Here is a 24,970-nt window from a genome sequence, read left to right on the forward strand (position 1 = left end):
TTTCATCCGCCGTATGGACATACGGACCGTCCGTGTGAAAGGACCCTAAGCCTGCAGTTTCCTGCTTGTGTATTCTTACCTCCTTGCTGCAGTGCTTTCTATACTGATTCCATTCACGTGTGTGGTTTGGCTGTTCTCACCTATGGGCGTTGTCTGCTATTCTGTGGGCTTTTTTTTTTCATTCCCTTCCATCACTTCCTGGCCCTTCCTAGTTTAATCCACAAAGAAAACCTTGCACTTGATTATGTGAAAATTGGAGCTGCTGCAGCTTAACCACTTTTACAACAGCTGACCGTTCTTCTCTCTCAGCGGGGAACGATCGTGGGTGTCAGGTGGCAATCGGAGCCGCCTGCCCTGTGCATCAACTTCCCTGCTGATGAGCAGGGGTGGGAGCGCGCCACCCCCTAGCTGCCTGCCGCGCGCTCCCACCCCTGCTCATCAGCAGGGAAGCTGATGCACAGGGCAGGCGGCTCCGATTGTCACCAGACACCCACGATCGTTCCCCGCTGAGAGAGAAGAACGGTCAGCTGTTGTAAATACAGCTGACCGTTCTTCTCCCTGGAATGATCACAGAGTGCCTGTGATCCTTCTATATAGGAACACAGATCTGTGATCATTTCACAAGCCACTCCCCTCCACAGTTAGAAACATGCCCCTAGGTACATATTTAACCCCTTGATCACTAATAAAGTTAACCCCTTCCCTGCCAGTGTCATTATTACATTAACAGTGCATATTTTTAGCACTGATTACTATAGTAATGTCACTGGTCCCCCCAAAAGTGTCAAAAATGTCAGTCAAGCCCCATACACACACGCAGATCGTCGTCATACAAACGTCGGCGGACGAAAGATCTGCCGATTGTATGCGTGTTAGTATGGTGCCTCCGACAGCTGTCTGCACACAATCTGCGGACAAGAGTCTTTCTTGCAAACATGAAAATTTTTGTCTGCGGACACCAGAACGGACAATTGTTTGCCTGTCAGTACAGAAATCAGCCGACAGACCGCAGATTTGCAAGACTGGGCATGCTCAGAAAATAAAAAACACAGGGAAAGTTAACCATTACATGACATCACTTCTGCAGTCAGCTGAAGTCTGCGGACAAAATTCTTGTGCTGTCCTTGTGCTGTCTTTGCACTTTTCAACAGACACCGACATCCCGGGGAGAAAAGACGAACATTTGTATGACGACGATCTGCGTGTGTGTATGGGGCTTCAGGGGTCCGATCTGTCCACCGCAATGTCGCAGTCAGAATGTGAAAAATATTATTTATTTTTTTCAGAATTGTAGCTCTTTTTTTGTTTATAGCACAACAAATAAAAATCGCACAGGTGATCAAAAAACACCAAAAGAAAGCTCTATTTGAGGGGAAAAAAGGACATCAATTTTATTTAGGTACAGCGTCGCACGACCATGCAACTGTCTGTTAAAGTAACGCAGTGCCGAATTTCAAAATTAGGCCTGGTCATTAAGGGGGCAAATCCTTCAGGTCCAGAAGTGGTTAACAAACCTGAATACCAGATCTAAAATAATGCCTAGCAAAAAAAAGAAAGTGCGCTGTCTCCTTAGGTAACAATAAATTCATAAATTGAACTCCCACACATGTACATGTGAGGAAACACTATTTTGTATATTTCGTAATACCAAAATGTATCAGAACCGTGCAAATAAAGTAAAATAAATCAATGAAAAATGCAATTCATTACTAACATATCAAAAATGTCAAAATATATTGATATATAAATAAAAATCAGTTCATACTTTAAATCACTCATAATCACAAATCAAAAATCTTATGGAGTCTATCTACAGTATATGCAAAACAAAGTGCTCTGTGCTCTGGTATACAAAGTACTAAAAGTGCTAATAAGATGAGGCCACTTACCAGACCACAATGATCTCAAGTTATAGAGATCAATTGTGCTACATCTGTATAGCTTGGAGGAGGAGAAGCTCTCACCCTTGGATCTCCACACAGCTCAGTGACCCCAACAACTAAGATTAACAGCAAAGTCCCCAGCATATAATGAAAAATCATAACCAGCACTACATCAGCAAGCTCCGACACACAGGTACTGTATTTTCTGGCGTATAAGACTACTTTTGAACCTCAAAATAATCCCCCAAAAATGGGGGGGTCGTCTTATACTCCGAGTATAATATCTCCACTCCAAGGTAACCTAAGTATAAGTATTACCGGTAGATGAAAATTAGGGGGGTCGTCTTATACGCCCAGTCGTCTTATACGCCGGAAAATATGGTAGATAAAATATAAAGAGAGAGAGGTCTCATAGCCCAACTCATTTAAAATACTCTATTTATTCAATAAAGTATTGCACTTACAAAGATTCAGAAATTACTGGCATTTTACATACGCTATTGTAGCTCGGCTGCGGTGTCAACCAGCGAGTGTGACGACATCATAGAACTAGCTCCAACTAGTCTCTCGCTATAAGGCATTCTCTGGGATTGGAGACTAGTCTGGGATGTCAGTGACCATAATTTTAAAGTGGAAGTGACACCGGAAACTGAATGTCCTGTACATGAACACCCAGAGACAGTGGCGTAGCGTGGGGGGGTGGTGCGGGGGGGGGCTCCTGAGATACCTTAGATTTAAAAATGGCGCCAACATGTCACCACGCATGCACATGCGCCACTGCCACTTGGGAAAGACCGTACACGTTCGGCTATTCCCGGGAATAGCCGAACGTATATGAGCTTTCCCGAGTGGCGGCGGCGCATGCGCAATGACATGTTTGCGCCGGGCGGCGACATTTTTTAATCTATGATGCCTCAGGAACAGGTAAGTGAGACTCCTCCACAGTCGCACTACCTGCCATTATGCGGGGCTGCGGGCATACTACAAGGGATGCATTGCTGCGGGGATGGTACACCTGTACCATTCCCGCAGCACTGCATTCTCCTGTACTATTACCATGCCCACAGCCCTGCATTCTCCTGTACCATGCCCACAGCCCTGCATTCTCCTGTACTATTACCATGCCCACAGCCCTGTATTCTCCTGTACCATTATGATGCCCACAGCCCTGCATTCTCCTGTACCATGCCCACAGCCCTGCATTCTCCTGTACCATTACCATGCCCACAGCCCTGCATTCTCCTGTACCATTGCCATGCCCACAGCCCTGCATTCTCCGGTACCATCCCCACAGCCCTGCATTCTCCGGTACCATCCCCGCAGCTCTGCATTCTCCTGTACCATGTCCGCAGCCCTGCATTCTCCTGTACCATTACCATGCCCACAGCCCTGCATTCTCCTGTACCATTACCATGCCCACAGCCCTGCATTCTCCTGTATCATCCCCGCAGCCCTGCATTCTCCTGTACCATGCCCGCAGCCCACAAGGGGGTCAGTGTAGGGGGGCCAGTGTAGGTGTCAGTGTAGGAGGGGTCAGTGTAGGGGAGGTCAGTGTAGGTGTCAGTGAAGGGGTCAGTGTAGGTGTCAATGAAGGGGGGGTCAGTGTAGGTGTCAGTGTAGGGGGGGTCAGTGTAGGTGTCAGTGCAGGGGGGTCAGTGTAGGTGTCAATGTGGGGGGGGGTCAGTGTAGGTGTCAGTGAAGGGGTCAGTGTAGGGGGGTCAGTGTAGGTGTCAGTGAAGGGGTCAATGAAGGGGGGTCAGTGTAAGGGGGTCAATGTAGGGGGGGTCAGTGTAGGGGGGTCAGTTTAGGTGTCAGTGTAGGGGTTAGTGTGGGGGGTCAGTGTAGAGGGGTCAGTGTGAGTGTCAGTGTAGGGGGAGTCAGTGTAGGGGGGTCAGTGTAGGGAGGGTCAGTGTAGAGGTCAGTGAAGGTGTAGGGGTCAGTGTAGGTGTCGGTGAAGGGGGGTCAGTGTAGGAGGGGCAGGAAAGAAGGGTCAGTGAAGGGAGGCCAGTGTATGTGTCACTGTAGGAGGGTCAGTGTAGGTGTCAGTGAAGGGGTCAGTGTAGGAATCAGTGAATGGGTTTCAGTGTAGGGGGTTCAGGCTAGGGGTGCCAGTCTAGGGGGTCAGTGGAGGGGCAGGGAAGAAGGGTCAGTGAAGGGGGGCCAGTGTAGGTGTCACTGTAAAGGGGTCAGTGTAGGTGTCAGTGAAGGAGTCAGTGTAGGTGTCAGTGAAGGGGTCAGTGTAGGTGTCAATGAAGGGGTCAGTGTAGGTGGGGGATCAGTGTAGGGGTGTAAGTGTAGGGGTCAGTGAAGTGGTCAGTGAAGGTGTCAGGTAGGTCACTGTAGGAATCAGGAATGTCAGTGTAGGGGTCAGTGTAGTAATAAGGTAGGTCTGTGTAGTGATCAGGTCGGTTGGTGCAGGAATCAGGTAGGTCTGTGTAGTGGTGAGGTAGGTGTCAGTATAGTAATCAGGTAGGTCTCTGTAGTGGTCAGATAGGTCTCTGTAGGTGTCAGTATAGTGATCAGTTAGGTTAGTGCAGGAAACAGGTAGGTCAGTGTAGTAGTCAGTGTAATTGTCAGGTAGGTTTGTGTAGTGGTCAGGTAGGTCAGTGTAGTGGTCAGGTAGGTCAGTGTAGTGGTCAGTATAGAAATTTGGTAGGTCAGTGTAGTGATCAGGTTGGTTAGTGCAGGAATAAGGTAGGTCAGTGTAGGAATAAGATAAGTCAGTGTAGGTGTCTAGTGGTCAGGTAGGTTTGTGTAGTGGTCAGGTAGGTCTATGTAGTGGTCAGGTAGGTCTGTGTAGGTGTCAGTATAGTAATTAGGTAGGTCTGTGTAGTGGTCAGCTAGGTCAGTGTAGGTGTCAGTGTAGTGGTCTGTGTAGTGGTCTGTGTAGTGGTCTAATAGATTTGTGTAGGGGGCGCAAATTACTTACCTTGCCCCGGGCACTGACAACCCACACTACGCCACTGCCCAGAGGTACACAGAAGATAAAATATTTCCACTCTGCTTTTCTAAAAATAGATAATATTAATGACCATATGATTAAATATTTAATGAACGGTTAAACCTTTAGTAAAAAATAAAGGAACAGAAAAAAAATGAAATGAATCAGAACTGGCTGCTTAAAACATAGCACCCAGCTGACTATCAAATGTATCCAAGATTGACTCCATCTAGTGGTTCCATATACAAACGACAAGCTGTTCCAGAAAGACTTTAAAAAAATACATAAAATTTACAAAAAATATACAATTAAAATGTAAAAGCCTTTTTATTTATATATAGAGGCAATAATCACTATCTAGAAAATAAATAAAAAAAACAAAAAAAAATAAAATAAAAATTTAAAAATAAATGTAATAAAGACTGTGAAAGGAAGGCAATCCTAAACACTCAACTGTTAATAATAAAGGAATTGACATCCCACTCCTTATTTAGCCCAGGTCGAAATATATTTAAATCAAAAATCCACTGTGTTTTACAGAGAAAAATCTGACTCCTTAGGTTGCAACTGCGCAAATGTGTATTTTATTTTTCAATCCTGATAGCCTGTAGGGAGGAAGGATTCATATTGCGACGCAAGGCAAAGTTTTGGGAGAGGCTGTGTCCAGTAAAACCTTTTCTAATGTTAGTTAGATGCTAATTCTAACACTTAATTCATGAGTGGTCCTTCCAACATTCTGGAGGCAACAAGAGCACCAAAGGAGATAAATACCTCCCTTGGTACTACACATAATAAAATCTGGTGATGCAGTACTGGAGGTAAAATTCTTAGTGCGTATAGTTCTGGAAAAATTACACATATTACATTTATTACAAGGAAGAAAATCTGCGAAACAGACAAAAATTTGAATCTTAGGTGGTTTGTCAACTAAGGTGGGGGCAATAATATCTTTGAAGGAATATGTTTTTATAAAAATGTAATGTGACCTATCAGGAAGTACTGGTCCTAGGACCTTATCCTCCTCCAGAATAATTTAACTTATCTAACAATGTTGGGCAGAGAAAGTAGTCAAAGAAGGCCATTTATGTTTGGAGGTATACCACCACTCCTATTTTTTGGGACAAGGAGACTGCCCCCAATCAAGCTCAGAAACAGAGCATATACAGGTATCCTGCTCTAATGCCTCCTGTGAGTAACCCTTTTGATGGAACCTATGTTTAACCACTTCAATACCAGACACTTTTACCCCCTTCCTGCCCAGGCCAATTTTCAGCTTTTGTCACATTTTGAATGACAATTGCGTGATCATGCAATGCTGTACCCAAAATAATTTAAACATTTTTTTTTTTTTAGACAGATAGAGCTTTCTTTTGGTGGTATTTAATCAACACCAGTTTTTTTATTTTTTGCTGAACAAGTAAAAAAGACCAACAATTTTGAAAAAAAAAAAAGAAAAAGTTTGTCTTAGTTTTTGTTACAAAATGTTGTAAATAAATATTTTTTCTCCTTCACTGATGTGCTCTGATGAGGCTGTACTGACAGGCACTGATAGGCACTAATGAGGTGGCACTGATGGACATTGATGAGGAGGCACTAATATGCAGCACTGACAGGTGGCACTGAAATGCAGCACTGATAGGTGGCACTGAAATGCAGCACTGATGGGCACTGATGGGCACTGATAGGCAGCACTGATGGGCAGTCTTTATGGGCACTGATGGGCACTGATAAGGGAGCACTGAAAATCAGCACTGATGGGCACTGATTGGCATCAATGTTTGGCATTGATTGGCACCACTGCTGGGCACAGGATGGCAACACTGGTGAGCACTGGCACACATCACTGATGGGACTGCACTGATATTTATTATGTAGTCAATTATCATTATGAGTGCAGGCCCCTCCCCTGTCAGAAGAGCCGCTTATTGGCTACGCTTTGTCAGCGGGAAAAAAGGAATGTCGATAACCGGCACTTCCTATTTACACTGTGATCAGCTGTGATTGGACACAGCTGATCACAAGGTAAAGAGCCTACGTCATAGGTGTGTCTGAGCGATCCACCACACACAGTGTGTCCGAGCGATCCATCACACCACTGATCGCAGGGGCAACTTATCATAAGTATGATTTTTTTGGTTCTGGTTTTGGTTTTGAACGTTTTTTTTTGGTTTTGGTACGTTTGGTAAGAAGTTTATTTTTGTTCGCGAACAATTACCAGATCAGGGAAAATATTTAGGGAATCAGGGGATCAGGGAAATTAATGGTGGTACTACTCCACTCATATGAAAATGTAATTCCCAATGTGTTAGTTTAGATGGACCATAAACACATGTAGCGAGCACTCGTCACCGCTCCACAAAAAGAAGGCGTCTCATCTATATATCGTCGCCAGAAAAGCAAATGCCTATCCCTATTGGCATTGTTTTTCCTTTTCTTTGTCCAGTCCTTTGCCAAAAAAAAACATGGTATTTACTACTCAAAGGGGTCGACATCTGGGGATTATCTTCCACCTGTTGATAGTGTACAGAAGCCTCATATCCATCACCTTCCTCATCATGGTAGTCATATAAAGACTCAAAGAGGTTATTTAAAGGGACATGTTGAACCTGCTGAAAAACAGATGGTCACCTAAATGCTCCAATGTGGTCAACTCTGTGGATGTTGTATTGGTAGGCTGATTTCCCCCCTAAAGGGGTAAAATAATGGTAACCTTTCACCTTTCCTTGATTGATATATTATAACCTTTATCCCCTGTTTGGGTACAGGTTGTCCCCGACTTACGAACATCCGAGTTGCGAACGACTCCTACTTACGAACGGGGCCCCGTGACGAACGACTCCTACTTACGAACGGGGGCGTGACGAACGACTCCTACTTACGAACGGGGGCGTGACGAACGACTCCTACTTACGAACGGTGGCGGCGCCCGCATGATGTCACTGCTGGCTTCTTCCGGCTTCTTCTCGCTCCTGTGCTGGATAGCATCCATCTTAGTGCCGGCCACAATGCACGCTGCATGTACTACATGTACTGATTACCCCACACTGCCCAGAAGCATCCCACTGCACAGACAGAAGCTGGTGGAACTGTCTGGAAACTGGTGAGATTACATTACTCTGTATTGGGAGCAGGACCACTGTATTGTACTTATACTTCTAGCTATGTTGAATGTAACTATCCTTCTGGGTCTCTTTTAGCCTTTTAGTTTTGGCTAGTACAGTACTGTATGGTGTGGGGTTAGAGCCACAATGAGGTTTGTACTGCTGTCTGTATCCTTATGAATTTTTTGGGCTAGAGTTACACTTAAAAAAGTACATGTTCCGACTTACAAACAAATTCGACTTAAGAACAAACCTACAGTCCCTATTGTGTTCGTAACCCGGGGACCGCCTGTATGCTGAAATCTGACCTCTCACCCCCCATGTTGGCAAGTGGGGGTGTGGAATTTCATTGACCGAAATCGAGGAGGCTGTCTAAAGTTGAAGGTGCCTGAACCATCCTGAACTTGTCTGGTATACCTCCATAACTGACCCCTTCACCCCTTGCATATATATAAATATATATATTATATATATAAACAAATAAAAAGATGACGTGACTAAAGTGCCAATACAGTGGATGGTGACTGGGTGACACCAATAAAAAAATAATAAGAATTGAATAACTAATATATGATCATATGCTAAAAGCAATAAGGCAGTCCATAGATAAATTATAAGTATTCAGTGTATGAATCACACCATAAAAGTTCATAAACGTGAATAAATGTGAAATCCTGTGAATGGTAATCCCGCTGGGGGTACAGGTGAATTAATCAGGGGGGGGGGGGGTGACTTTAACACCAATGGTGGACAGTGATAAGTTAGAGATGCAATTCTTCCGGGTGTGCTACACCCTTACCTTACTGCTGTAAGGTTACAGCATAAAAGAGGGGAGGTCTCCTGACACTCCAGTGATCATCCAGGGGAGGTTTAGAATGCCATAGTATCTTTAGGATACCACTTGTGGCAGGTATTTCTGGTGATCCTATAGCCTTCCAGGGGGGATAGGGGGTGTCATAATTTCCTGAGAGCACTCCAAATGGGATGCAGAGCAGAAAAGAGAGGCTCTTCTTGTGTAGTATTTCGGTATAGTTTATTTAAAACAAAATAGCAACTTACATTCAAGTAGACTCTAGATTCAAGACTCTAGGTCGGAGCCGCCTGTGATGCCGCACTTCCGGGTTTGCCTTACATCTCAACGCGTATCGTAACGGTCACATGACTTCTTCAGGAGATTTCTATATAGGGCTGCACCAGATTGTGCACTCTCCAGTTTTATTAAATCACCCCCTTTGTGTTTTTTGGTTTATCCCCGCCATTCTCTTTTCATCTGTATTACTTTATCTTGTTCACATTTCTCCTAGTTTTTGTGTTCTACACCTTCATTTTTTAATCCTATTTGTTAGGTTAATTAATTTATAGTATATGTTATATTATGTTCACTGTTCATGTATTTTTATCTGCGATGACACACAGTGGGGGACATTCTTCAAACATGTTATTTGCAAATCAGGCTGCATCTCCTGTATTTATGCAATTAAATAAATAAAACAGAGGTGCGGGACTTGAAGCCTGTCTTTCTTCAAATGCAGATTGATAGTGGTTCTTGTCAAAAAGATCTTGGCTGCTTGCAAACCACAACGTGGGGGATCGTCTCATACGTTCAATTTGAAAGTTTGTGTGAACAGAATGTACCAAGCACCTGACGATCAATACAAAAGTCCATATATCCTTTATTCTTGACAGTAAAGCCACAACTGGTTGAAAAAAAGTACTCGAGGCAACTAATCCCCCTTCATCAGTGTTCACATTTTTGGAAATCTCAAAATAAAACACGATCAGGCGCATAGAGCTTCATGGCTGCCTATGGTGTTCCAATCCAATCAACTGGCAAAGCCACTATACAGCCATGGAGTGTTGCAATCCCATTTGTGTTCCCTTTTGGGATGTCTGTAATCCTGGACAGCCAATTGCAACAAGTTCTAACATAGATTATGTAACGGATTAACCGGCACCCCGACTGGGTACCTCCGTTGAAGGATGCTCCTAGTGCTTCCCAAGGGCTCCAATCACTCCACCAGACACCATAACCACGTCAGACCCCACGAACCGCCTCAGCTTGGTTGGGGTGTCGCTGTCTCCTACCCACCCTGGACCTACAACAAGGCTCCAGGTTCCCGTGGGGGAAACTCTCTTTCCCCAGAGAGTGCAGCATGATATTATTTCTATATTTATAGCAATTTTAAGTATATAATTTTACCCAGACGGTATTTCTCTATTATATGCACCTTTGCACTAGCACTTTACTCTGCACATTTTTATTAAGTGATTACTACCTTGCGGTTTGGGTTTGTGGTTTATTATTTTTATCAAGCACATACCAGGTAGCGCCGATTCCAACTATTTACCCTCTCTCTACAATTACCTGGCCCCTATTCCCTAGGGGTTGGTTGGTGGCAGCTTCCTACTTGTAATAAGTCTCTGGTAATATTCCATAGCGCTGGTCACCCCCCTATCTTTTACTTATTACTGAGTGACCCACTGTCACTTTGACTCAGCAGCAATGGAAATTTTCAAATACATGAACTCCAGAGCAGTTAACTTAGAAGAAATATTTGACCAGGAGACAATTATACACAGACAAGATATGGAAGGATCATTTAAGGAACTAAGGCACAATATGGAAAAACAATTAAGGGTCTGGTGGGATATTGCCACTTTGGATAAATATACCAAAGAAGGCATAGCCCCCAGGAGACTTAGATGGGACATTTCCCCAAATGATAATATAACAGAGTTGGTTCTCCTATATCAATGGTACAGTTTTTTCAACAAGTGTGAGAAGGAATTGCTCACCTTGATTATTAAAAGGAGACAACATAAGTTGAAAAAAATCGAAAGTACCATTATACAGATTAAGGAACAATTAGCACCTTATGCGGAGACAAATGAATATAAGAACAAAGAAAAAACACTACAAGAGGCTATCCAAAAATATGACAAAACCATCCACGCTAAAAAACAGAAGAAATATAAAAGGGATGTTCTAGATTATAGGAACCACGCAGTTTACAAATGGCAAGCAGACAAACTTTATAATGGCCTAGGAGCCAGTGTGGACCCTATTAATATGGTATCCAGAGAACCATCGGAGGCAGAAGAAGAGGAGGAGGAATCCTGGATGGAAGTCACAACCCCTTTAACTCCTAGGACTCCTAGAATCCCAGGAAATATGGGTAGTATCATATGCAGATGAAAGTGTATACAGGAAATAAACGAATTATCTAGCCATCTGGACCGAACAATGTGAGGTCATTAACATTTAACAATGGGACAGACACAATCCACATTCCATTTCAATACACAAACAATAGGGAAGCCTGTCAATAACAGTCTGTGTGTCTCTCTTACAGTCAAGCACACAGAATACACATTATCTAGGAGGCAGACTTCATGGCAATGGTCTATAACAGTCTTAAGTCTCCCAGTGTAAAGTGGGAATAAATCTTCTTATTTCTATATGAAGATATTGCTGACAAATGTTGCTGTCCCATCTGAAGCAATTCAAACCATTATCTGTTTTTTCACTTCCAGTGACAGTGAATACCGTCAGATTATTGCTAAAGATTGGAGAGATTTTCACTCTAAACAGATGCAAGATGCAAGAAATTGTCAGGGCCAGGCTTTATTCAGTCACAGCTGAGGGAAAAATGTAAGGCTGTGACCTTGTCTCACAATGGGTCTCACTGCTCCTGTACATCATTGCTTCACATCCTATATATGTATGTATGTATGTATGTATATATATATATATATATATATATATATATATATATATATATATATATATATATGCACACCGTGGGAAAAACAATTATTTGATCCCCTGCAGATTTTGTAAGTTTGCCCACTAACAAAGAAATGAAGGGTCTCTCATTTTTATCATAGGTGTATTTTAAATCATAGAGACAGAATATCAACCAAAAATCCAGAAAAAAACACAGACAACAAATGCTATAAATTAATTGGCAGTTCGGTGAGTAAATTAAATATTTGATCCCCAAGCAAAACATGATTAGTACTTGGTGGAGAAACCCTTGTTCACAAGCACAGAGGTAAGATGTTTCTTGTAGTTGGTGACCAGGTTTGCATACATCTCAGAAGGGATTTTAGTCAACTCTTCTTTACAGATTTTTAAATCTTTAGGGTTTCTTGGCTGTTTCTTGACAGCTCGAAGTTTCAGCTCCCTCCATACATTTTCTATAGGATTAGGGTCTGGAGACTGACTAGGCCACTCCATGACCTTAATGTGCTTCTTCTTGAGCCATTACTTTGTTGCCTTGGTGGTTTGTTTTGGGTCATTGTCATGCTGGAAAACCCATCCACGACACATCTTCAGTGTTCTGGCTGAGGGAGGAATGTTCTCATCCAAGATTTTACAATACATGGCCCCATCCATTGGCCCCTCAATGCTGCAAAGTTGGACTGTACTTTTAGCAGAGAAACAGCCTTCTTGAGGAGGGGGACTTGCCGTGTTTGGAGGAAGAAAAAAGCTGTCTATGACCTTAAGAACACCGTTCCTAGAGTTCCGTTCATAATGTTTGCACGAAGGTTGAAACATTATGCTTTGTTTTTCTGCTAAAGGTACAGACTGACTTTGCCGCATTGAGGGGCCAATGGATGGGGCCATGTATTGTAAAACCTTAGACGAAAACCTTCTTCCCTTAGCCAGAACACTGAAGATATAGAAAATGTATGGAGGGAGCTGAAATTTCGAGTTGGCAAGCAACAGCCAAGAAACCTTAAGGATTTTAATCTGTAAAAAGAGTGGACCAAAAGCCCTCCTGAGATGTGTGCAAACCTGGTCACTAACTACAAGAAACTTCTTACCTCTGTGCTTGCCAACAAGGATTTCTCCACCAAGTACTTAAGGCATGTTTTGCTTGGGGATCAAATACTTATTTTACTTACTGAACTGCAACTCAATTTATAACATTTGTATCGTGTTTTTTTCTGGACTTTTTGGTTCATATTCTGTCTCTATCATTAAAATACACCTATGATAAACCCTTCATTACTGTGTAAGTGGGAAAACTTACAAAATCTGCAGGGGATCAAAAAAATATTTTCCCTACTGTGCGTATATGTATGTATCTATGTATGTGTGTATATATATATATATATATATATATATATATATATATATACACAAAAAGGGTAGTTAATTTATTACAATGCTTTAACTTAATGATTTCACTTTTCTTTGCATTGCAGGAGGGCAGCCACATGTACTATACATCAAGAGTTTTTGGGCATTCAGAATTGCAAAGCAAGGACTTATGGGTGGATTTACTGCAAGAGAACAGCAAAATGGCTAGAGTGCATAGCATCCTTTCCAAAGCACACAGGCAAGCCTCGGTGAGATGACCTCCATACTAACTCTTACCCTGGACACATTGTAGATGTAAATTTAAAATACTACAGTCTGTCTCTGTTAATACTTTGACAGTCAGCAACCCAGAAGCCGGGGTTTGCTAACTATAACTAATATAAAGAAATCTAACCATGGCCATTCAATTGTAAATGCATATATATTTTTTTGGATAGAAAAATCTGCACCAATGTCACCCTTTATTTGTCCTGATGACCATTATTACTGAAACAAAGTGGGGGGAAATATTACATTTTAGAGTTTTCACCAGATCAGAAGGTTATGCAAAATTTTTCATTAGGGATAAGTGTCCTGATAACAATATTAATACAAGTGTGTGTGTGTGTGTGTATATATGTGTATATATATATATATATATATATATATATATATATTCAGTGAAAACCCTAAAAGAGTGAAATATATGGGGATCCAATAAGTCCCCAAAATTGTTTCTTGTAATCCTCATAAAATCCTTTTCTCCAGTGGGAAAATGGAAGTCATTCTTTGACTAATGAGCATAGCTGGTGCCTTTAACCACTTAAGGAGCGGAAGATTTAAGATTTTGCTGCTTAATGACCAGGCCCTATTTTGCGATTCGCACTGCATTAGTTTAACGGACAATTGCGCGGTCGTGCGATGCTGTACACAAATAAAATTGACGTCCTTTTTTTTCCCACAAATAGAGCTTTCTTTTGGTGGTATTTGATCACCTGTGCAACTTTTTTATTTTTTGCGCTATAAACAATAATAGAGCAACAATTTTAAAAAAAACATTATTTTTCACATTCTGCTATATAAAATTCCCCAAAAAAAATTCAAAATCAAAATTTTTTAACATCTTAGGCCAATTTGTTTTCTGCTACATATTTTTGGTAAAAAAAAAAATCGCAATAAGCGTATTTTGATTGGTTTGCGCAAAAGTTATTGCGTCTACTAACTACGGGAAGATTTATGTCATTTGTATTGTTTTTTTTTTTTTTTCTTTACTGGTAATGGCGGCGATCTGCGATTTTTTTTTTTGTGGGACTGCGACATTGCGGCGGACAGATTGGACCCCTAACTGACATTTTTGACACTTTTGGGTGTACCACTGACATTACTACAGTAATCAGTGCTAAAAATATGCACTGTTACTGTAATAATGCCATTGGCAGGGAAGGGGTTAATACTATTAGTGATCAAGGGGTTAAATGTATGCCTAGGGGAGGGATTCTAACTGTGGGGGGGGGGGGGGGTGGGCTTGTGAGATCACCACAGAGACATGTGATCCTATATAGCTGGATCACATAGCCTCTGTGATCACTTCAGGGAGAATGACAGACGGCTGTGTTTACATCAGCTGTCCGTCCTTCTCTGTCAGCGGGGGGAGATCGCCAGTTGCCGGCGGCCATCGGAGCCGCCTGTCACACGCACTGGCTCCCCAGCTAACGAGCTGGGGCGAGAGTGCGCCACAGCGCGCTCGCCCTCTAGAGTCTCCTGAGCGAGCGACATAGTACTACATCGGTTTGCCCAGAAGCGGCCACCTGCCGCAGTAAATCTGCGGTGGGTGGTCGTCAAGTGGTTAAAGTGGTTCTAATGGCAGAAGGTTTTTTTTCTTGGTTGAACTAGATTGACTATTGGTTTAACTTGATGAACTTTTGTCTTTTTTCAACCTGACTAACTATGTAACTATATACTGTAAGTGAAAGTACACAAAAGTTCAATCTAGTGAAGTAATGCGTAAAAATAAATCCTCCAACCATCTAAAAGAAAAAGGAGCCGTGAATCCCTCGCTAAACTGGTGAAAATATTCCTGAAGGCTTACCAGAAGGCAATGACTGTTTGGGTAAAGAAGTCAAATAGCGCTCTATATAAATATATCTGTTGTTCCCCCAGGCTCTGCACTCTCATTCACCAAGTTAGTAAAAATGGGAAGAATGCTCTTTAAGCCTCCATCTTCAGTATTCATTTGCGTATACTTATATTATATTATTATTATACAAGATTATAAAGCACCAACAGTTTGTACAGAGCTTTTAATTTAGGCTGGGTTCACACTATTGCGAATTGGATGTGGGTTTCCCTACAACCAATTCGCATGTCAGGAGATTGTGGCCGGCTCTCTATGGTGCCGGTTCACATATCTCCGGATCAGCTCCGGAGAAAAATGCACATGATTCTTGTGCATCTTCTGGTCTGTTTCAGGTCTGAATTCAGCCAAAAATTTGCACTTAAATTGGACCTGAAGCAGTGAACAGGGATGCACCAAACCCCTGAAGTGAAGCAGTGTGAACCCAGCCTTAATACAAGAGGGTAATGAGCGCCATGCTCCTGGGAGCTTACAATCTAATAGGGAGGGACGGGTGGAACAAAAGGTATTAACTGTGAGGGATAAACTGATGGGAGAAATAAAAGATTTAGTTATAAGCTAAAGGCAGGATAGGCTTCCCTGCAGAGATGAGTTTTCAGTGATCTCGTAGGAGATAGCCAAACAGATTGGGGTAGGGCATTCCAGAGGATGGGAGAGGCTCTGGAGAAGTTCTGAAGATGAGCATGGGAGGAGGAGACAGGAGAGCTCAAAAGTGGGAGGTCTTAGGAGGAGCGGAGAGGACTGTTTGTGCGATATTTGGAAACAAGATTGGTGATGTAGCTTAGGGAAGAGATGTATATGGCTTTGTATGTTATTAATGTTTTGAATTTTATTTGTTGGGCAATGGGAAGCCAATGGAGGGATTGCCAGAGAGGGGTGGCGGACACTGAGTGGTGAGGTTCACGATGAACTGAAGAAGGGATAGCCTGCAAAGTATTAGGCCAATCAGGTGGGAGTTACAGTAGTTAAGGTGAGAGATAACAGGTTAATTAAGTTGCTTAGTGGTTTCAATGGTTAAAAAGGGGCTGAAAGGACAGGTCAGAGTCCAGGATTACACCTTTTGTCTTTTACAGCCAGTTCCAATTCCTTTAATTTTTTTGGACCTGGAGATTGAAGCAGTGGGTTAGAAATTAATGACTCACACGCATTTCAAATCCACGGACAGAAATCCATATATTCCCGTGGATAGTTGCCATCACAGAGCTTGGCTTCATGCAGTACCTCAGTGTCGATATTTGACGTTGCACCAAAACTGCACAAATGTCAAGGACTTTGACAATCAAGCTCTCCTATTGAGGGACCGTTTTTTGCAAAAATGTTACCATTCACATGATTTGGATGAGGAGATTGGATGAATAAGAGACAGCATAGAGCAGGGATCCTCAAACTACGGCCCTCCAGCTGTTGCAGAACTACACATCCCATGAGGCATTGTAAAACTGTGACATTCACATACATGACTAGGCATGATGGGAATTGTAGTTCCTGAACAACTGAAGGGCCATAGTTTGAAGACCTCTGGCATAGAGGGTCGATGGTCAAATCATAGTTTATGCAACACAAGAAAATCAAAAACATAATCACTAAACACTGGACAGACCTCAGAAAATGATAACATTTTGAATTCCCGTTTACTAACTAAACCCAATGTCATTTACAGAAGGGTACAGTCCAGGGGCGGATTTACAGGGGGCGCAGGGGTCACCATGGCGACCGGGCCCCATGCTGGAGGGGGCCTGAGAGGGCCCCCTGTATGTATAGAGAGGAGGTGCGGCAACCACAGCTGAGATAGGAGCTCCCCTTATCCTCCCGAGAGAGCTGATCGTGAACACATTAGAAACAATGGAAAGTGAAAGCAGTGTGTGCTGTGCTCTCTGCCTCCCCCTACAGTGCAGTACCCGGCAGGAAGTTACAGGAAGGTACAGTCCGTTTTTAAAAAGGCTTTCTGTATGTATGTGCATTTATGTATGTATGTAATGTATGTATGTGTGTGTGTATGTATGTGTGTGTTTATATGTGTGTGCATCTATATATGTATGTGTGTGCATGTATGTATGTTTGTGTGTTTATATGTGTATGGATATATGTACGTGTGTGTGCTTATTTAAGGGTACATGCCAGTTGTGTGGGGGACACTTATCAACTAGGAAGCAATGTGTGGTGTGCTTGTCATCTGGGAGGCATTGTGTGTGCGGGCACCAATCCTGGGGGGGGGGGGGGGGGGGATGGGGGGGGTGCTCTGAGTGAGGAGCTTGTCAACTGTGGAGTTCTGTGTGTGGGCTGCTTGTTATATGAGGGGGGCTATGTGTGGGTAACATGTATCAGCTGGGAGATGCCTGTCAGCTTTGTGGGACACATCAACTGGGAAGTGTATGCTTATATATATATATATATGTGTGTGTGTATATGTGCTTATATATGAGTATGTATATGTGTGTGTATGTGTGTACATGTGCGTTTATGTGTGTATGTGTGTACATGTGCGTTTATGTGTGTGTGTGCACATTACTTTTAATCTTGACCCCATATATGTGTACAATCAGAAGTAATTTTTTTTCAGCTTGTTCATAGTAACAGCAAGAAAATGCTATTCCTCTGAAAAGCGATCCATACTCATATCGCTGTTCAGAGGCATTTGAAAGGCGGTGAAAAGGCAATATCTTGCTTCCTCACTGCCTGTTTTAACCCCCTAATGCAGGGGTGGGGAACCTGCGGCCCGCACAATCATTGCGTCCGCCCCCCCCCCCATGCCGCTGAGCCTGTGTATGCCAGCGGAGCTGTCAGAAGGAGCCGATGGCTCTGTCCTGACAGTGTGAGTCACAGAAAAGCTTCAGAAAAGGGTGGACCCGGGACGCAGAGCAGTGCGCCCCAAGCCCACCCATTTGTGTGACAATAGCGAATGAAAATTACTATTGTCACACGGATCCTCCTCCTAGCCAATCAGGAAGCGGGTCCAAGGCCGAAAGGTGACCACATGCCATTGGTCAAGGAGGAGGCGGGAGGAGTCGAAGAGAAGCCGCCGCTGCAGGTAAGTGCACTGGCTTTCTGCATTGAAAGGGGGCACGCTGTGGTCAGTCTGCATTGAAAGGGGGCATGCTGTGGTCAGTCTGCATTGAAAGGGGGCATGCAGGGGTCAGTCTGCATTGAATGGGGGCACGCTGTGGTCAGTCTGCATTGAAAGGGGGCACGCAGTGGTCAGTCTGCATTGAAAGGGGGCACGCACTGGTCATTCTGCATTGATAGGGGGCATGCAGTGGTCAGTCTGCATTGAAAGGGGGCACGCTGTGGTCAGTCTGCATTGAAAGGGGGCACGCTGTGGTCAGTCTGCATTTAAAGGGGGCACACTGTGGTCACTCCGCATTGATGGGGGCACGCTGTGGTCAGTCTGCATTGAAAGGGGGCACGCTGTGGTCAGTCTGCATTGAAAGGGGGCACGCTGTGGTCACTCTGCATTGAAAGGGGGCACGCTGTGGTCAGTCTGCATTGAAAGGGGGCACAAACATTGCACTTGCGACCGGCCCTGGCGTTCCGCCACCAGGCTGGGAGGGAAGGGCCCCGTCCAGGGGGCCCTTTATGGTTTCTTGCATCGGGGCCCTGAAGGTTCTAGTTACGCCACTGGTACAGTCTTTTCAGCTTAAGACAGAAGGGAATATTATGAGCTCTGTTTCAGATACTGTAGATTACATTTGAGGAAGTGGTGTGACATCTACGCTGATAGGTTTGTTAGTAAATTAGTAATGCGAGAGGAGACTGAAGGAGTGAGGTGAGGAGTAGATAGATAGAGTTGGAGGTCATCAGCATAGAGATGGTACTAGAAGCTATGGGAGTTTATCAAGTGACCAAGGGAGGAAGTGTAGAAGGAGAAGAGGACGGTTCTGAGGACAGAATCTTGTGGGACCCCTACAGAAAGAGGAAGAGGAGAGGAGGAGACAGAGGAAGAGGAGGAGACAGAGTTATAGGTAACACTGAAGAAGTGCTGTTATGGTATAAGAAGAACCCGGAGAAAGCAGAGTCTTGAAGGCCAAGAGTGGAGTTTTTTGAGGAGCAGAGGATGGTCAACAGTATCAAAGGCTGCAGAGAGGTCAGTAGTATGAAGTATTATTAGGGAGTTTTAGTAGGGCAGTTTCAGTGGCATGTAGTAAGCAAAAGCCAGACTGTAAGGGGTCAAAAAGGTTGTTGTCAGTGGGGTAGGAGCTCAGACAGTTGTAGACTAAGCGTTCTAAAAGTTTAGAGGGGCAAGGACATGGGTTCAGTGAGGGCTTTTTAAGTATGAAAGGGGTCAGTGCATGTTATAGAAAGGAGGTGAAGGTGTAAGTAAAGAGGGGGAGGTTGAAGATGTGAGTCAGGGAGCAAAGGATAGAAGAACAGGGTGATCGTAGTAGTTGTACAGGAACATGGTCCAGCGGACAGGTGGTAAGGCGGGTTTCTGAGAAAAAATTAGCGACCTCCTCGGTAGTAGCAAGGTCAAAAGAGGAAAGTATTGAGGGTGGTTTTGTACAGGATATGTTAAGTGGGACAGATATCTGTGCAGTGGAGATGTCCCCATGAATAGCATCAATCTTGTTTTTGAAGTGATTTGCAATCTCATGAACAGTGAATGAGTTACTGGGTGGAGGTGGTGGTGGAGAAAGTAGAGTTAAAAGTAGAGAAAAGATGTTGAGGACTGGATGACAGCGTATTAATCACTTTAATACTGTACAGGGCTCTTCTACCCCCTTGCTGCCCAGACCAATTTTCAGCGTTCAGTGCTCTCACACTTTGAATAAAAATTACTCAGTCATGCTACACTGTAGCCAAACAAAATGTTTATCATTTTTTTCACCAGATAGAGATTTATTTTGGTAGTATTTAATCACCACTGGGTTTTTTATTTTTTGCAATATAAACAGAAAAAGAGCAACATTTTTGAAAAAAAAAAAAAAAAAACATTTTTTTTTCGTTTCTATTATAACATTTTGCAGATAAGTCATTTTTCTTTATACATTTGGGCCACAACATATACTGCTACATATATTCAGTAAAAATAGCCCAAATTAGTTTATATTATTTAGTCTGTGTGAAAGTTATAGAGTCTACAGCTATGGTGCCAATCATTGAAAATACAGCACACCTGATGAGATGTGTAATTTATGCTCCTAGAATGCCTGAAGGTGCTACTTGGATGTTGGGCCTCTGTATGTGGTCAGGCTTTGTAAAATTCTCACATTTGTTGTATTGCCATACTCAGGAGGAGTAGCAGGATGTGTTTTGGGGTGAAGTTACATAGTTACATAGTTTGTGAGGTTGAAAAAAGACATCAGTCCATCCAGTAAAACCTATGATGTGTGTGTGTTTGATGTTAACCATACGTTGTATATCCCTTTATGTTGTTGTCTTTAAGGTGCCCATCTAATAGTTTTTTGAAGCTATCGATGCTTCCTGCTGAAACTACTGCTTGTGGAAGAGAATTCCACATCCTTACTGCTCTGACAGTAAAGAACCTCTTATGTATTTTAAGGTTAAACCGTTTTTCCTCTAGTTTTAGTGAGTGGCCAAGTGTTTTATTATATTCCCTTTCTCTGAAAAGTTTGTTCCTTATGCTAGGGTCATCACCAATACAGTATTTGTACATTGATATCATATCCCCCCCCCCCCCCCCCAAGCGTCTCTTCTCCAGAGAGAATAAGTTCAGTGCTTGTAGTCTTATCTCATAGCTGATGTCCTCCATTCCTCTAATTATTTTTGTTGCCCTTCCCTGGACTCTCTCCAGCTCCAGCACATCCTTCCTGAGGACCAGTGCCCAGAACTGGATGGCATACTCCAGGTGTGGCCGGACCAGAGTCTTGTAGAGTGGGAGAATAATCTCTTTATTTCTGGAGTGAATCCCCTTTTTTATACATGCCAGTATTTTGTTGGCTTTGCTTGCAGCGGCTTGGCATTGCATGCCACTGTCAAACCTGTTGTCCACTAGGACAAGAGATGGCGGCATTCCCCATCCAGGGGGGGGGTCACCTTCTCTTCTTGAAATGACTCCTGCCTTTACACCCAATCCTGCTACAACATCATGATATTGATATTGGCCTTATAACAAATGCTCCACTTTGATGGACCCTTAGGCCTTCTGAGCCTCCATACTATCTGACTCTTGACAGGCTGAATGGAGATATTTGTTTATTCTCCCAAAGTTACAATGATCTACTTTTGACCTTTGGGCGCTTCCTGGCAGCACACTCCAGAAGGAGAAGACCCCCTCGTTATATGTTATACCTTTCAGGGTTAATCTTACCCCTATTGTTTTCTACCACTACTTGGTCCATATCTAGAAACGTATACACCAGTAGCTCCAGAGGAAGCTTGCTACGTAAGCGAAACATGTAGGGCAATCTGGCTACATGCAACGTCTACCCACCAATTCTCATATAATGGAACTCAGGGACGATTGAACAAACCTCTTGTTATCGTCTATGAGGCCTAGTAGATGTGATGTACTATTTACTCTTGCAATATGTCATGTAATTTTATCATGTATCATATGTGTGGTTGTTCCATATATGTTTATTGAGGCATTGTGCTTCTACAATCTATGTTTATTATTCCCCCTTTTAACTTTTTGTTCTGAATCTTTTTTAATTATTGATTAATAAAATATATATGCATACTATAATATCAGTGCCTATAAAGTCCAAAATAATTTTTCTCTATGCAATCCTTCTCATACCTATTGGGATGTGGCACTTTTTTATTGATAATGCGCCCAAATGTACTGCGATTTGGTAGCGCAACACTTAATCCACGTCAGATATGCTGTTTAAGGGCTTGTTGGCCCACTTTTATTAAAGAAAGAAAGTATTCATCCAAAATTCCCACACAGGGTTTTCAACTTCACAGCAATAATGTAATTACAAACAAAAAATACCAAGCCATCTGGCTCTCTGGTTAGCACTGCTGCTCAGGCTTTGACCTTGGTCCTCTTGACTCTGTAATAGTGTCCCTGTTTGGTACACACTCTGTGCCTCCGCTGGCATTCTCTTTTCCAGCTTCCTTGCTGCTATGCCCACAGGCTTCTCCCTTGCACACCTGGACCTGGCAGGAGGGTGGAGCCCAGAACCCTAGTCCTGACTCTGCTATTAGCCCAGGACCCCCCTGAACAATCAGTGTCTTGGCTATTCCCAAAACCTGGTCCAAGGACTAGAAATTTCCTCCCAACCAGATCTCTGCGAAATCTCCAGGCTCCAGGTCCCCAACTGGACTTTAAAAACCACAGAGGAAACTGAAAACACATTCTCCTCCAAATTAAACAATCGTCCTGGAGCCTTTTAACCTGCCAGGTTGAAAATCCTTGGCGACATACCCCATGACAGGGAAAAGTACTGTCACAATATACTAACTGTTGTGGAAAAATACACCCAAAGACAACAACATGAAGGGATGATGCTTGTTCCCCAAAGAACTATTGTACAATTAGTGCCAAAAATCCCAAAATATTTGTTATAGGCAAAAGCAAAATGATCATTTTCAAGCAACTCTCGAGAATCGAGAATCATGTTGTAATTGATCATACTACAGCCTGCACTACATTCAATGCTTGTATCTACTGATGCTGCTGAATCCACATCCACATAAAACTTGAAGAACATTGAACAGAGGAACATTTGGTTGCCTTGCACACTAGGTAAACAGAGGCTGTGTTGAGAGACCCGTGCGGCACTCGTTGTCCTGAAAAAGTGCATGGTAATAGGAAGAAGAAGATCCTGTAAAGTAACCTAGGAATTAATTGGGAAATAGTAACACTGGAAATCAGGGACCTTTGTGAGAAAAGTAGGGAGCCCATCTTTTGATTGGAGCCATGGTTGTCGGGTAGACCTTGACAGCTCTTACCTCATCCGAGACGTGAAGGTCCATTTCCTTTGTATGAAAGGGCAATAGAAAGGATGGAAGCACATGTAGCACCCTCCTAGGTAGGTGCTAGGAAAAAGCATTAAGTGGTTCCTTCTGCTTATCAGGGTAGCCAGATCTGTTAGTTTTGCCTGTCACATGTTTTCAGGTGTGATTTACTGGGTCTGGGGGAGTGTCCCCACTGTGTCCAATGAGGGAGCTTTTTGGACAGTGGAGGAAACCTAACCAGTAGCACATCAGGGTTTATGGCTTTTTTAATGGGTGGGCATTGCTGCAATGCATCCTGGGATTGGCAATAAATCCAGAGGGAGCATGTGACAGGGCGTCTTTTGGCAGGAGCAAAGTCCCAGGAGGAGGTGGACGGTTGTCTCCCCTCCTGCAGGTGGAGGAAGGTGGTTTAGGCGGTCGGCCTAGTGAACCAGGTGTGGAGCTGAGCTGCAGAAGGATCCAGAATGCTGACAAGTGGAGCTGCTGGCAGAGTCTTGTGGGAAAAACAGTATCGTGAGTACCAGAGGATTTGCCTAAGGGTCTGCCTAAGAGAGGAGACTACCCAGAGAAGTCAGGGGATCAAGGAGCTAGCTCACACAGGAAGTGTATCAGTAAAGGGGGTGCCGTGTAGTTGACCCTGAAGATTAGGAACAAAGAGTGTGCCAAGAAGTTGTTCAGCAGTACAGTACAGATTACTTTAGAAAGCTCATTCACTTATACTTCACAGCAAAGGGCAAAGTGAAGCAGCGGCCTAGCCGTGACTAGCGTTACTAAGCATTTTCAAGTCGTCCCAGCCAATTGTGCATAGTTGTATAAAGTTGGAGTATACCACTCATTCCCTTCTCCTATGCAAGTTCCAAATAAAAACACAAAAACCAAAGCTACTGGACTATTTCCTGACTGAGCTAAAACACTTGGGAAGATGTCAAACTGCCATGTTGTTGCTAATGGTAACCCAGGGGAACCCGTAATCAGCAACTCCCAAGGGAGTAGTGCTACACACAATATCCTCAGTCAGATCTAAAGAGTATGTATTATTAGGCACAAAGTCTTAAAACCGAAGGATAAGTAGGGCATCCCACAGGACAAGGCTGACCACTCAGAGATCCATTTTTTACTGAAGTCATGGTCCCTCTAAACCAGGATCATAATAGATGCCTCTCACCGGTTCAGAGAGAGGCTTCTGAAGTGTGGTGACCACCAGGTTAGGATCCCAAGGCGCACAAGGGGGTCCTAACAGGGTGACTGATGTAAATATCACCCTGAAAAAAAGGTATAGATTGGAAGGGGCCAGGGGTATTTAAAAAAAAAAAAAAACACGGTTGAGACCTGTACCTTAAAGGGTCCCTTTCACCAAACCATTAAAACTGCAGGTAAAATTTAAATATTTAAATACAAAACAATTGCAACACTAAGTAAACCTTAGTGAAAGGTCCAATGTGAGTCCAAAAAGCATATAAGTGAAATCAAATACAAGAAAAAATGTCCCAATGTGAGAGCAAACAATACATATTATCACTCGTGAACGTTGTCCTCCACCGTATATATAAAGTGCACACTCCCCAGAGCTAGATGCTGTCCAAATTATAAGACAGCAATAGCGCATGTAGCTACTGGTGTTTAGGTACTTTTCAGTCCTGGATAGCGAAAATAGCAAATGCAGAGAGTCTCCTCGTGTGGAACCGTGGCTTCAATTAAGTGCATATGGAGATCCAAATAAAGAATATAGAGATACTCCTAGCTCAAGAGAGTGAGCTATTGAGACATGCCTGAGGTCCAGCCACCACTTTAACATTTGAGGTTGTGGCTCCTGATGTAAGTGATTAGATACATCATTGCCTGTTCATATTTGGTTGGACCTCTTTCCATTGTTCTTACTACTGCAATTTGTCAGTGATTTTTTAACCCTTTTTGTAATTTTGCAATTTTTATTAAATTATTTTTTGTATTGATTGCTAC

The 24,970-nt window shown here is 43.2% G+C and overlaps 1 protein-coding gene across 1 annotated transcript in view; it reads left to right on the forward strand.

Annotated features, from left to right (window-relative positions):
- LOC309566336 (plexin domain-containing protein 1-like) overlaps positions 1 to 24,970 on the forward strand; it is a 463,427-nt gene that overhangs the window by 203,328 nt on the left and 235,129 nt on the right. Inside the window, exon 3 of the mRNA XM_082271449.1 lies at positions 13,140 to 13,283. Coding sequence (XP_082127575.1) covers positions 13,140 to 13,283 — 144 coding nt within the window. The remainder of the gene's footprint in view (positions 1 to 13,139; positions 13,284 to 24,970) is intronic.

Source organism: Pelophylax lessonae (assembly GCF_965119305.1).
Source record: "Pelophylax lessonae genome assembly, chromosome: 11".
Taxonomy (NCBI): Eukaryota; Metazoa; Chordata; class Amphibia; order Anura; family Ranidae; genus Pelophylax; species Pelophylax lessonae.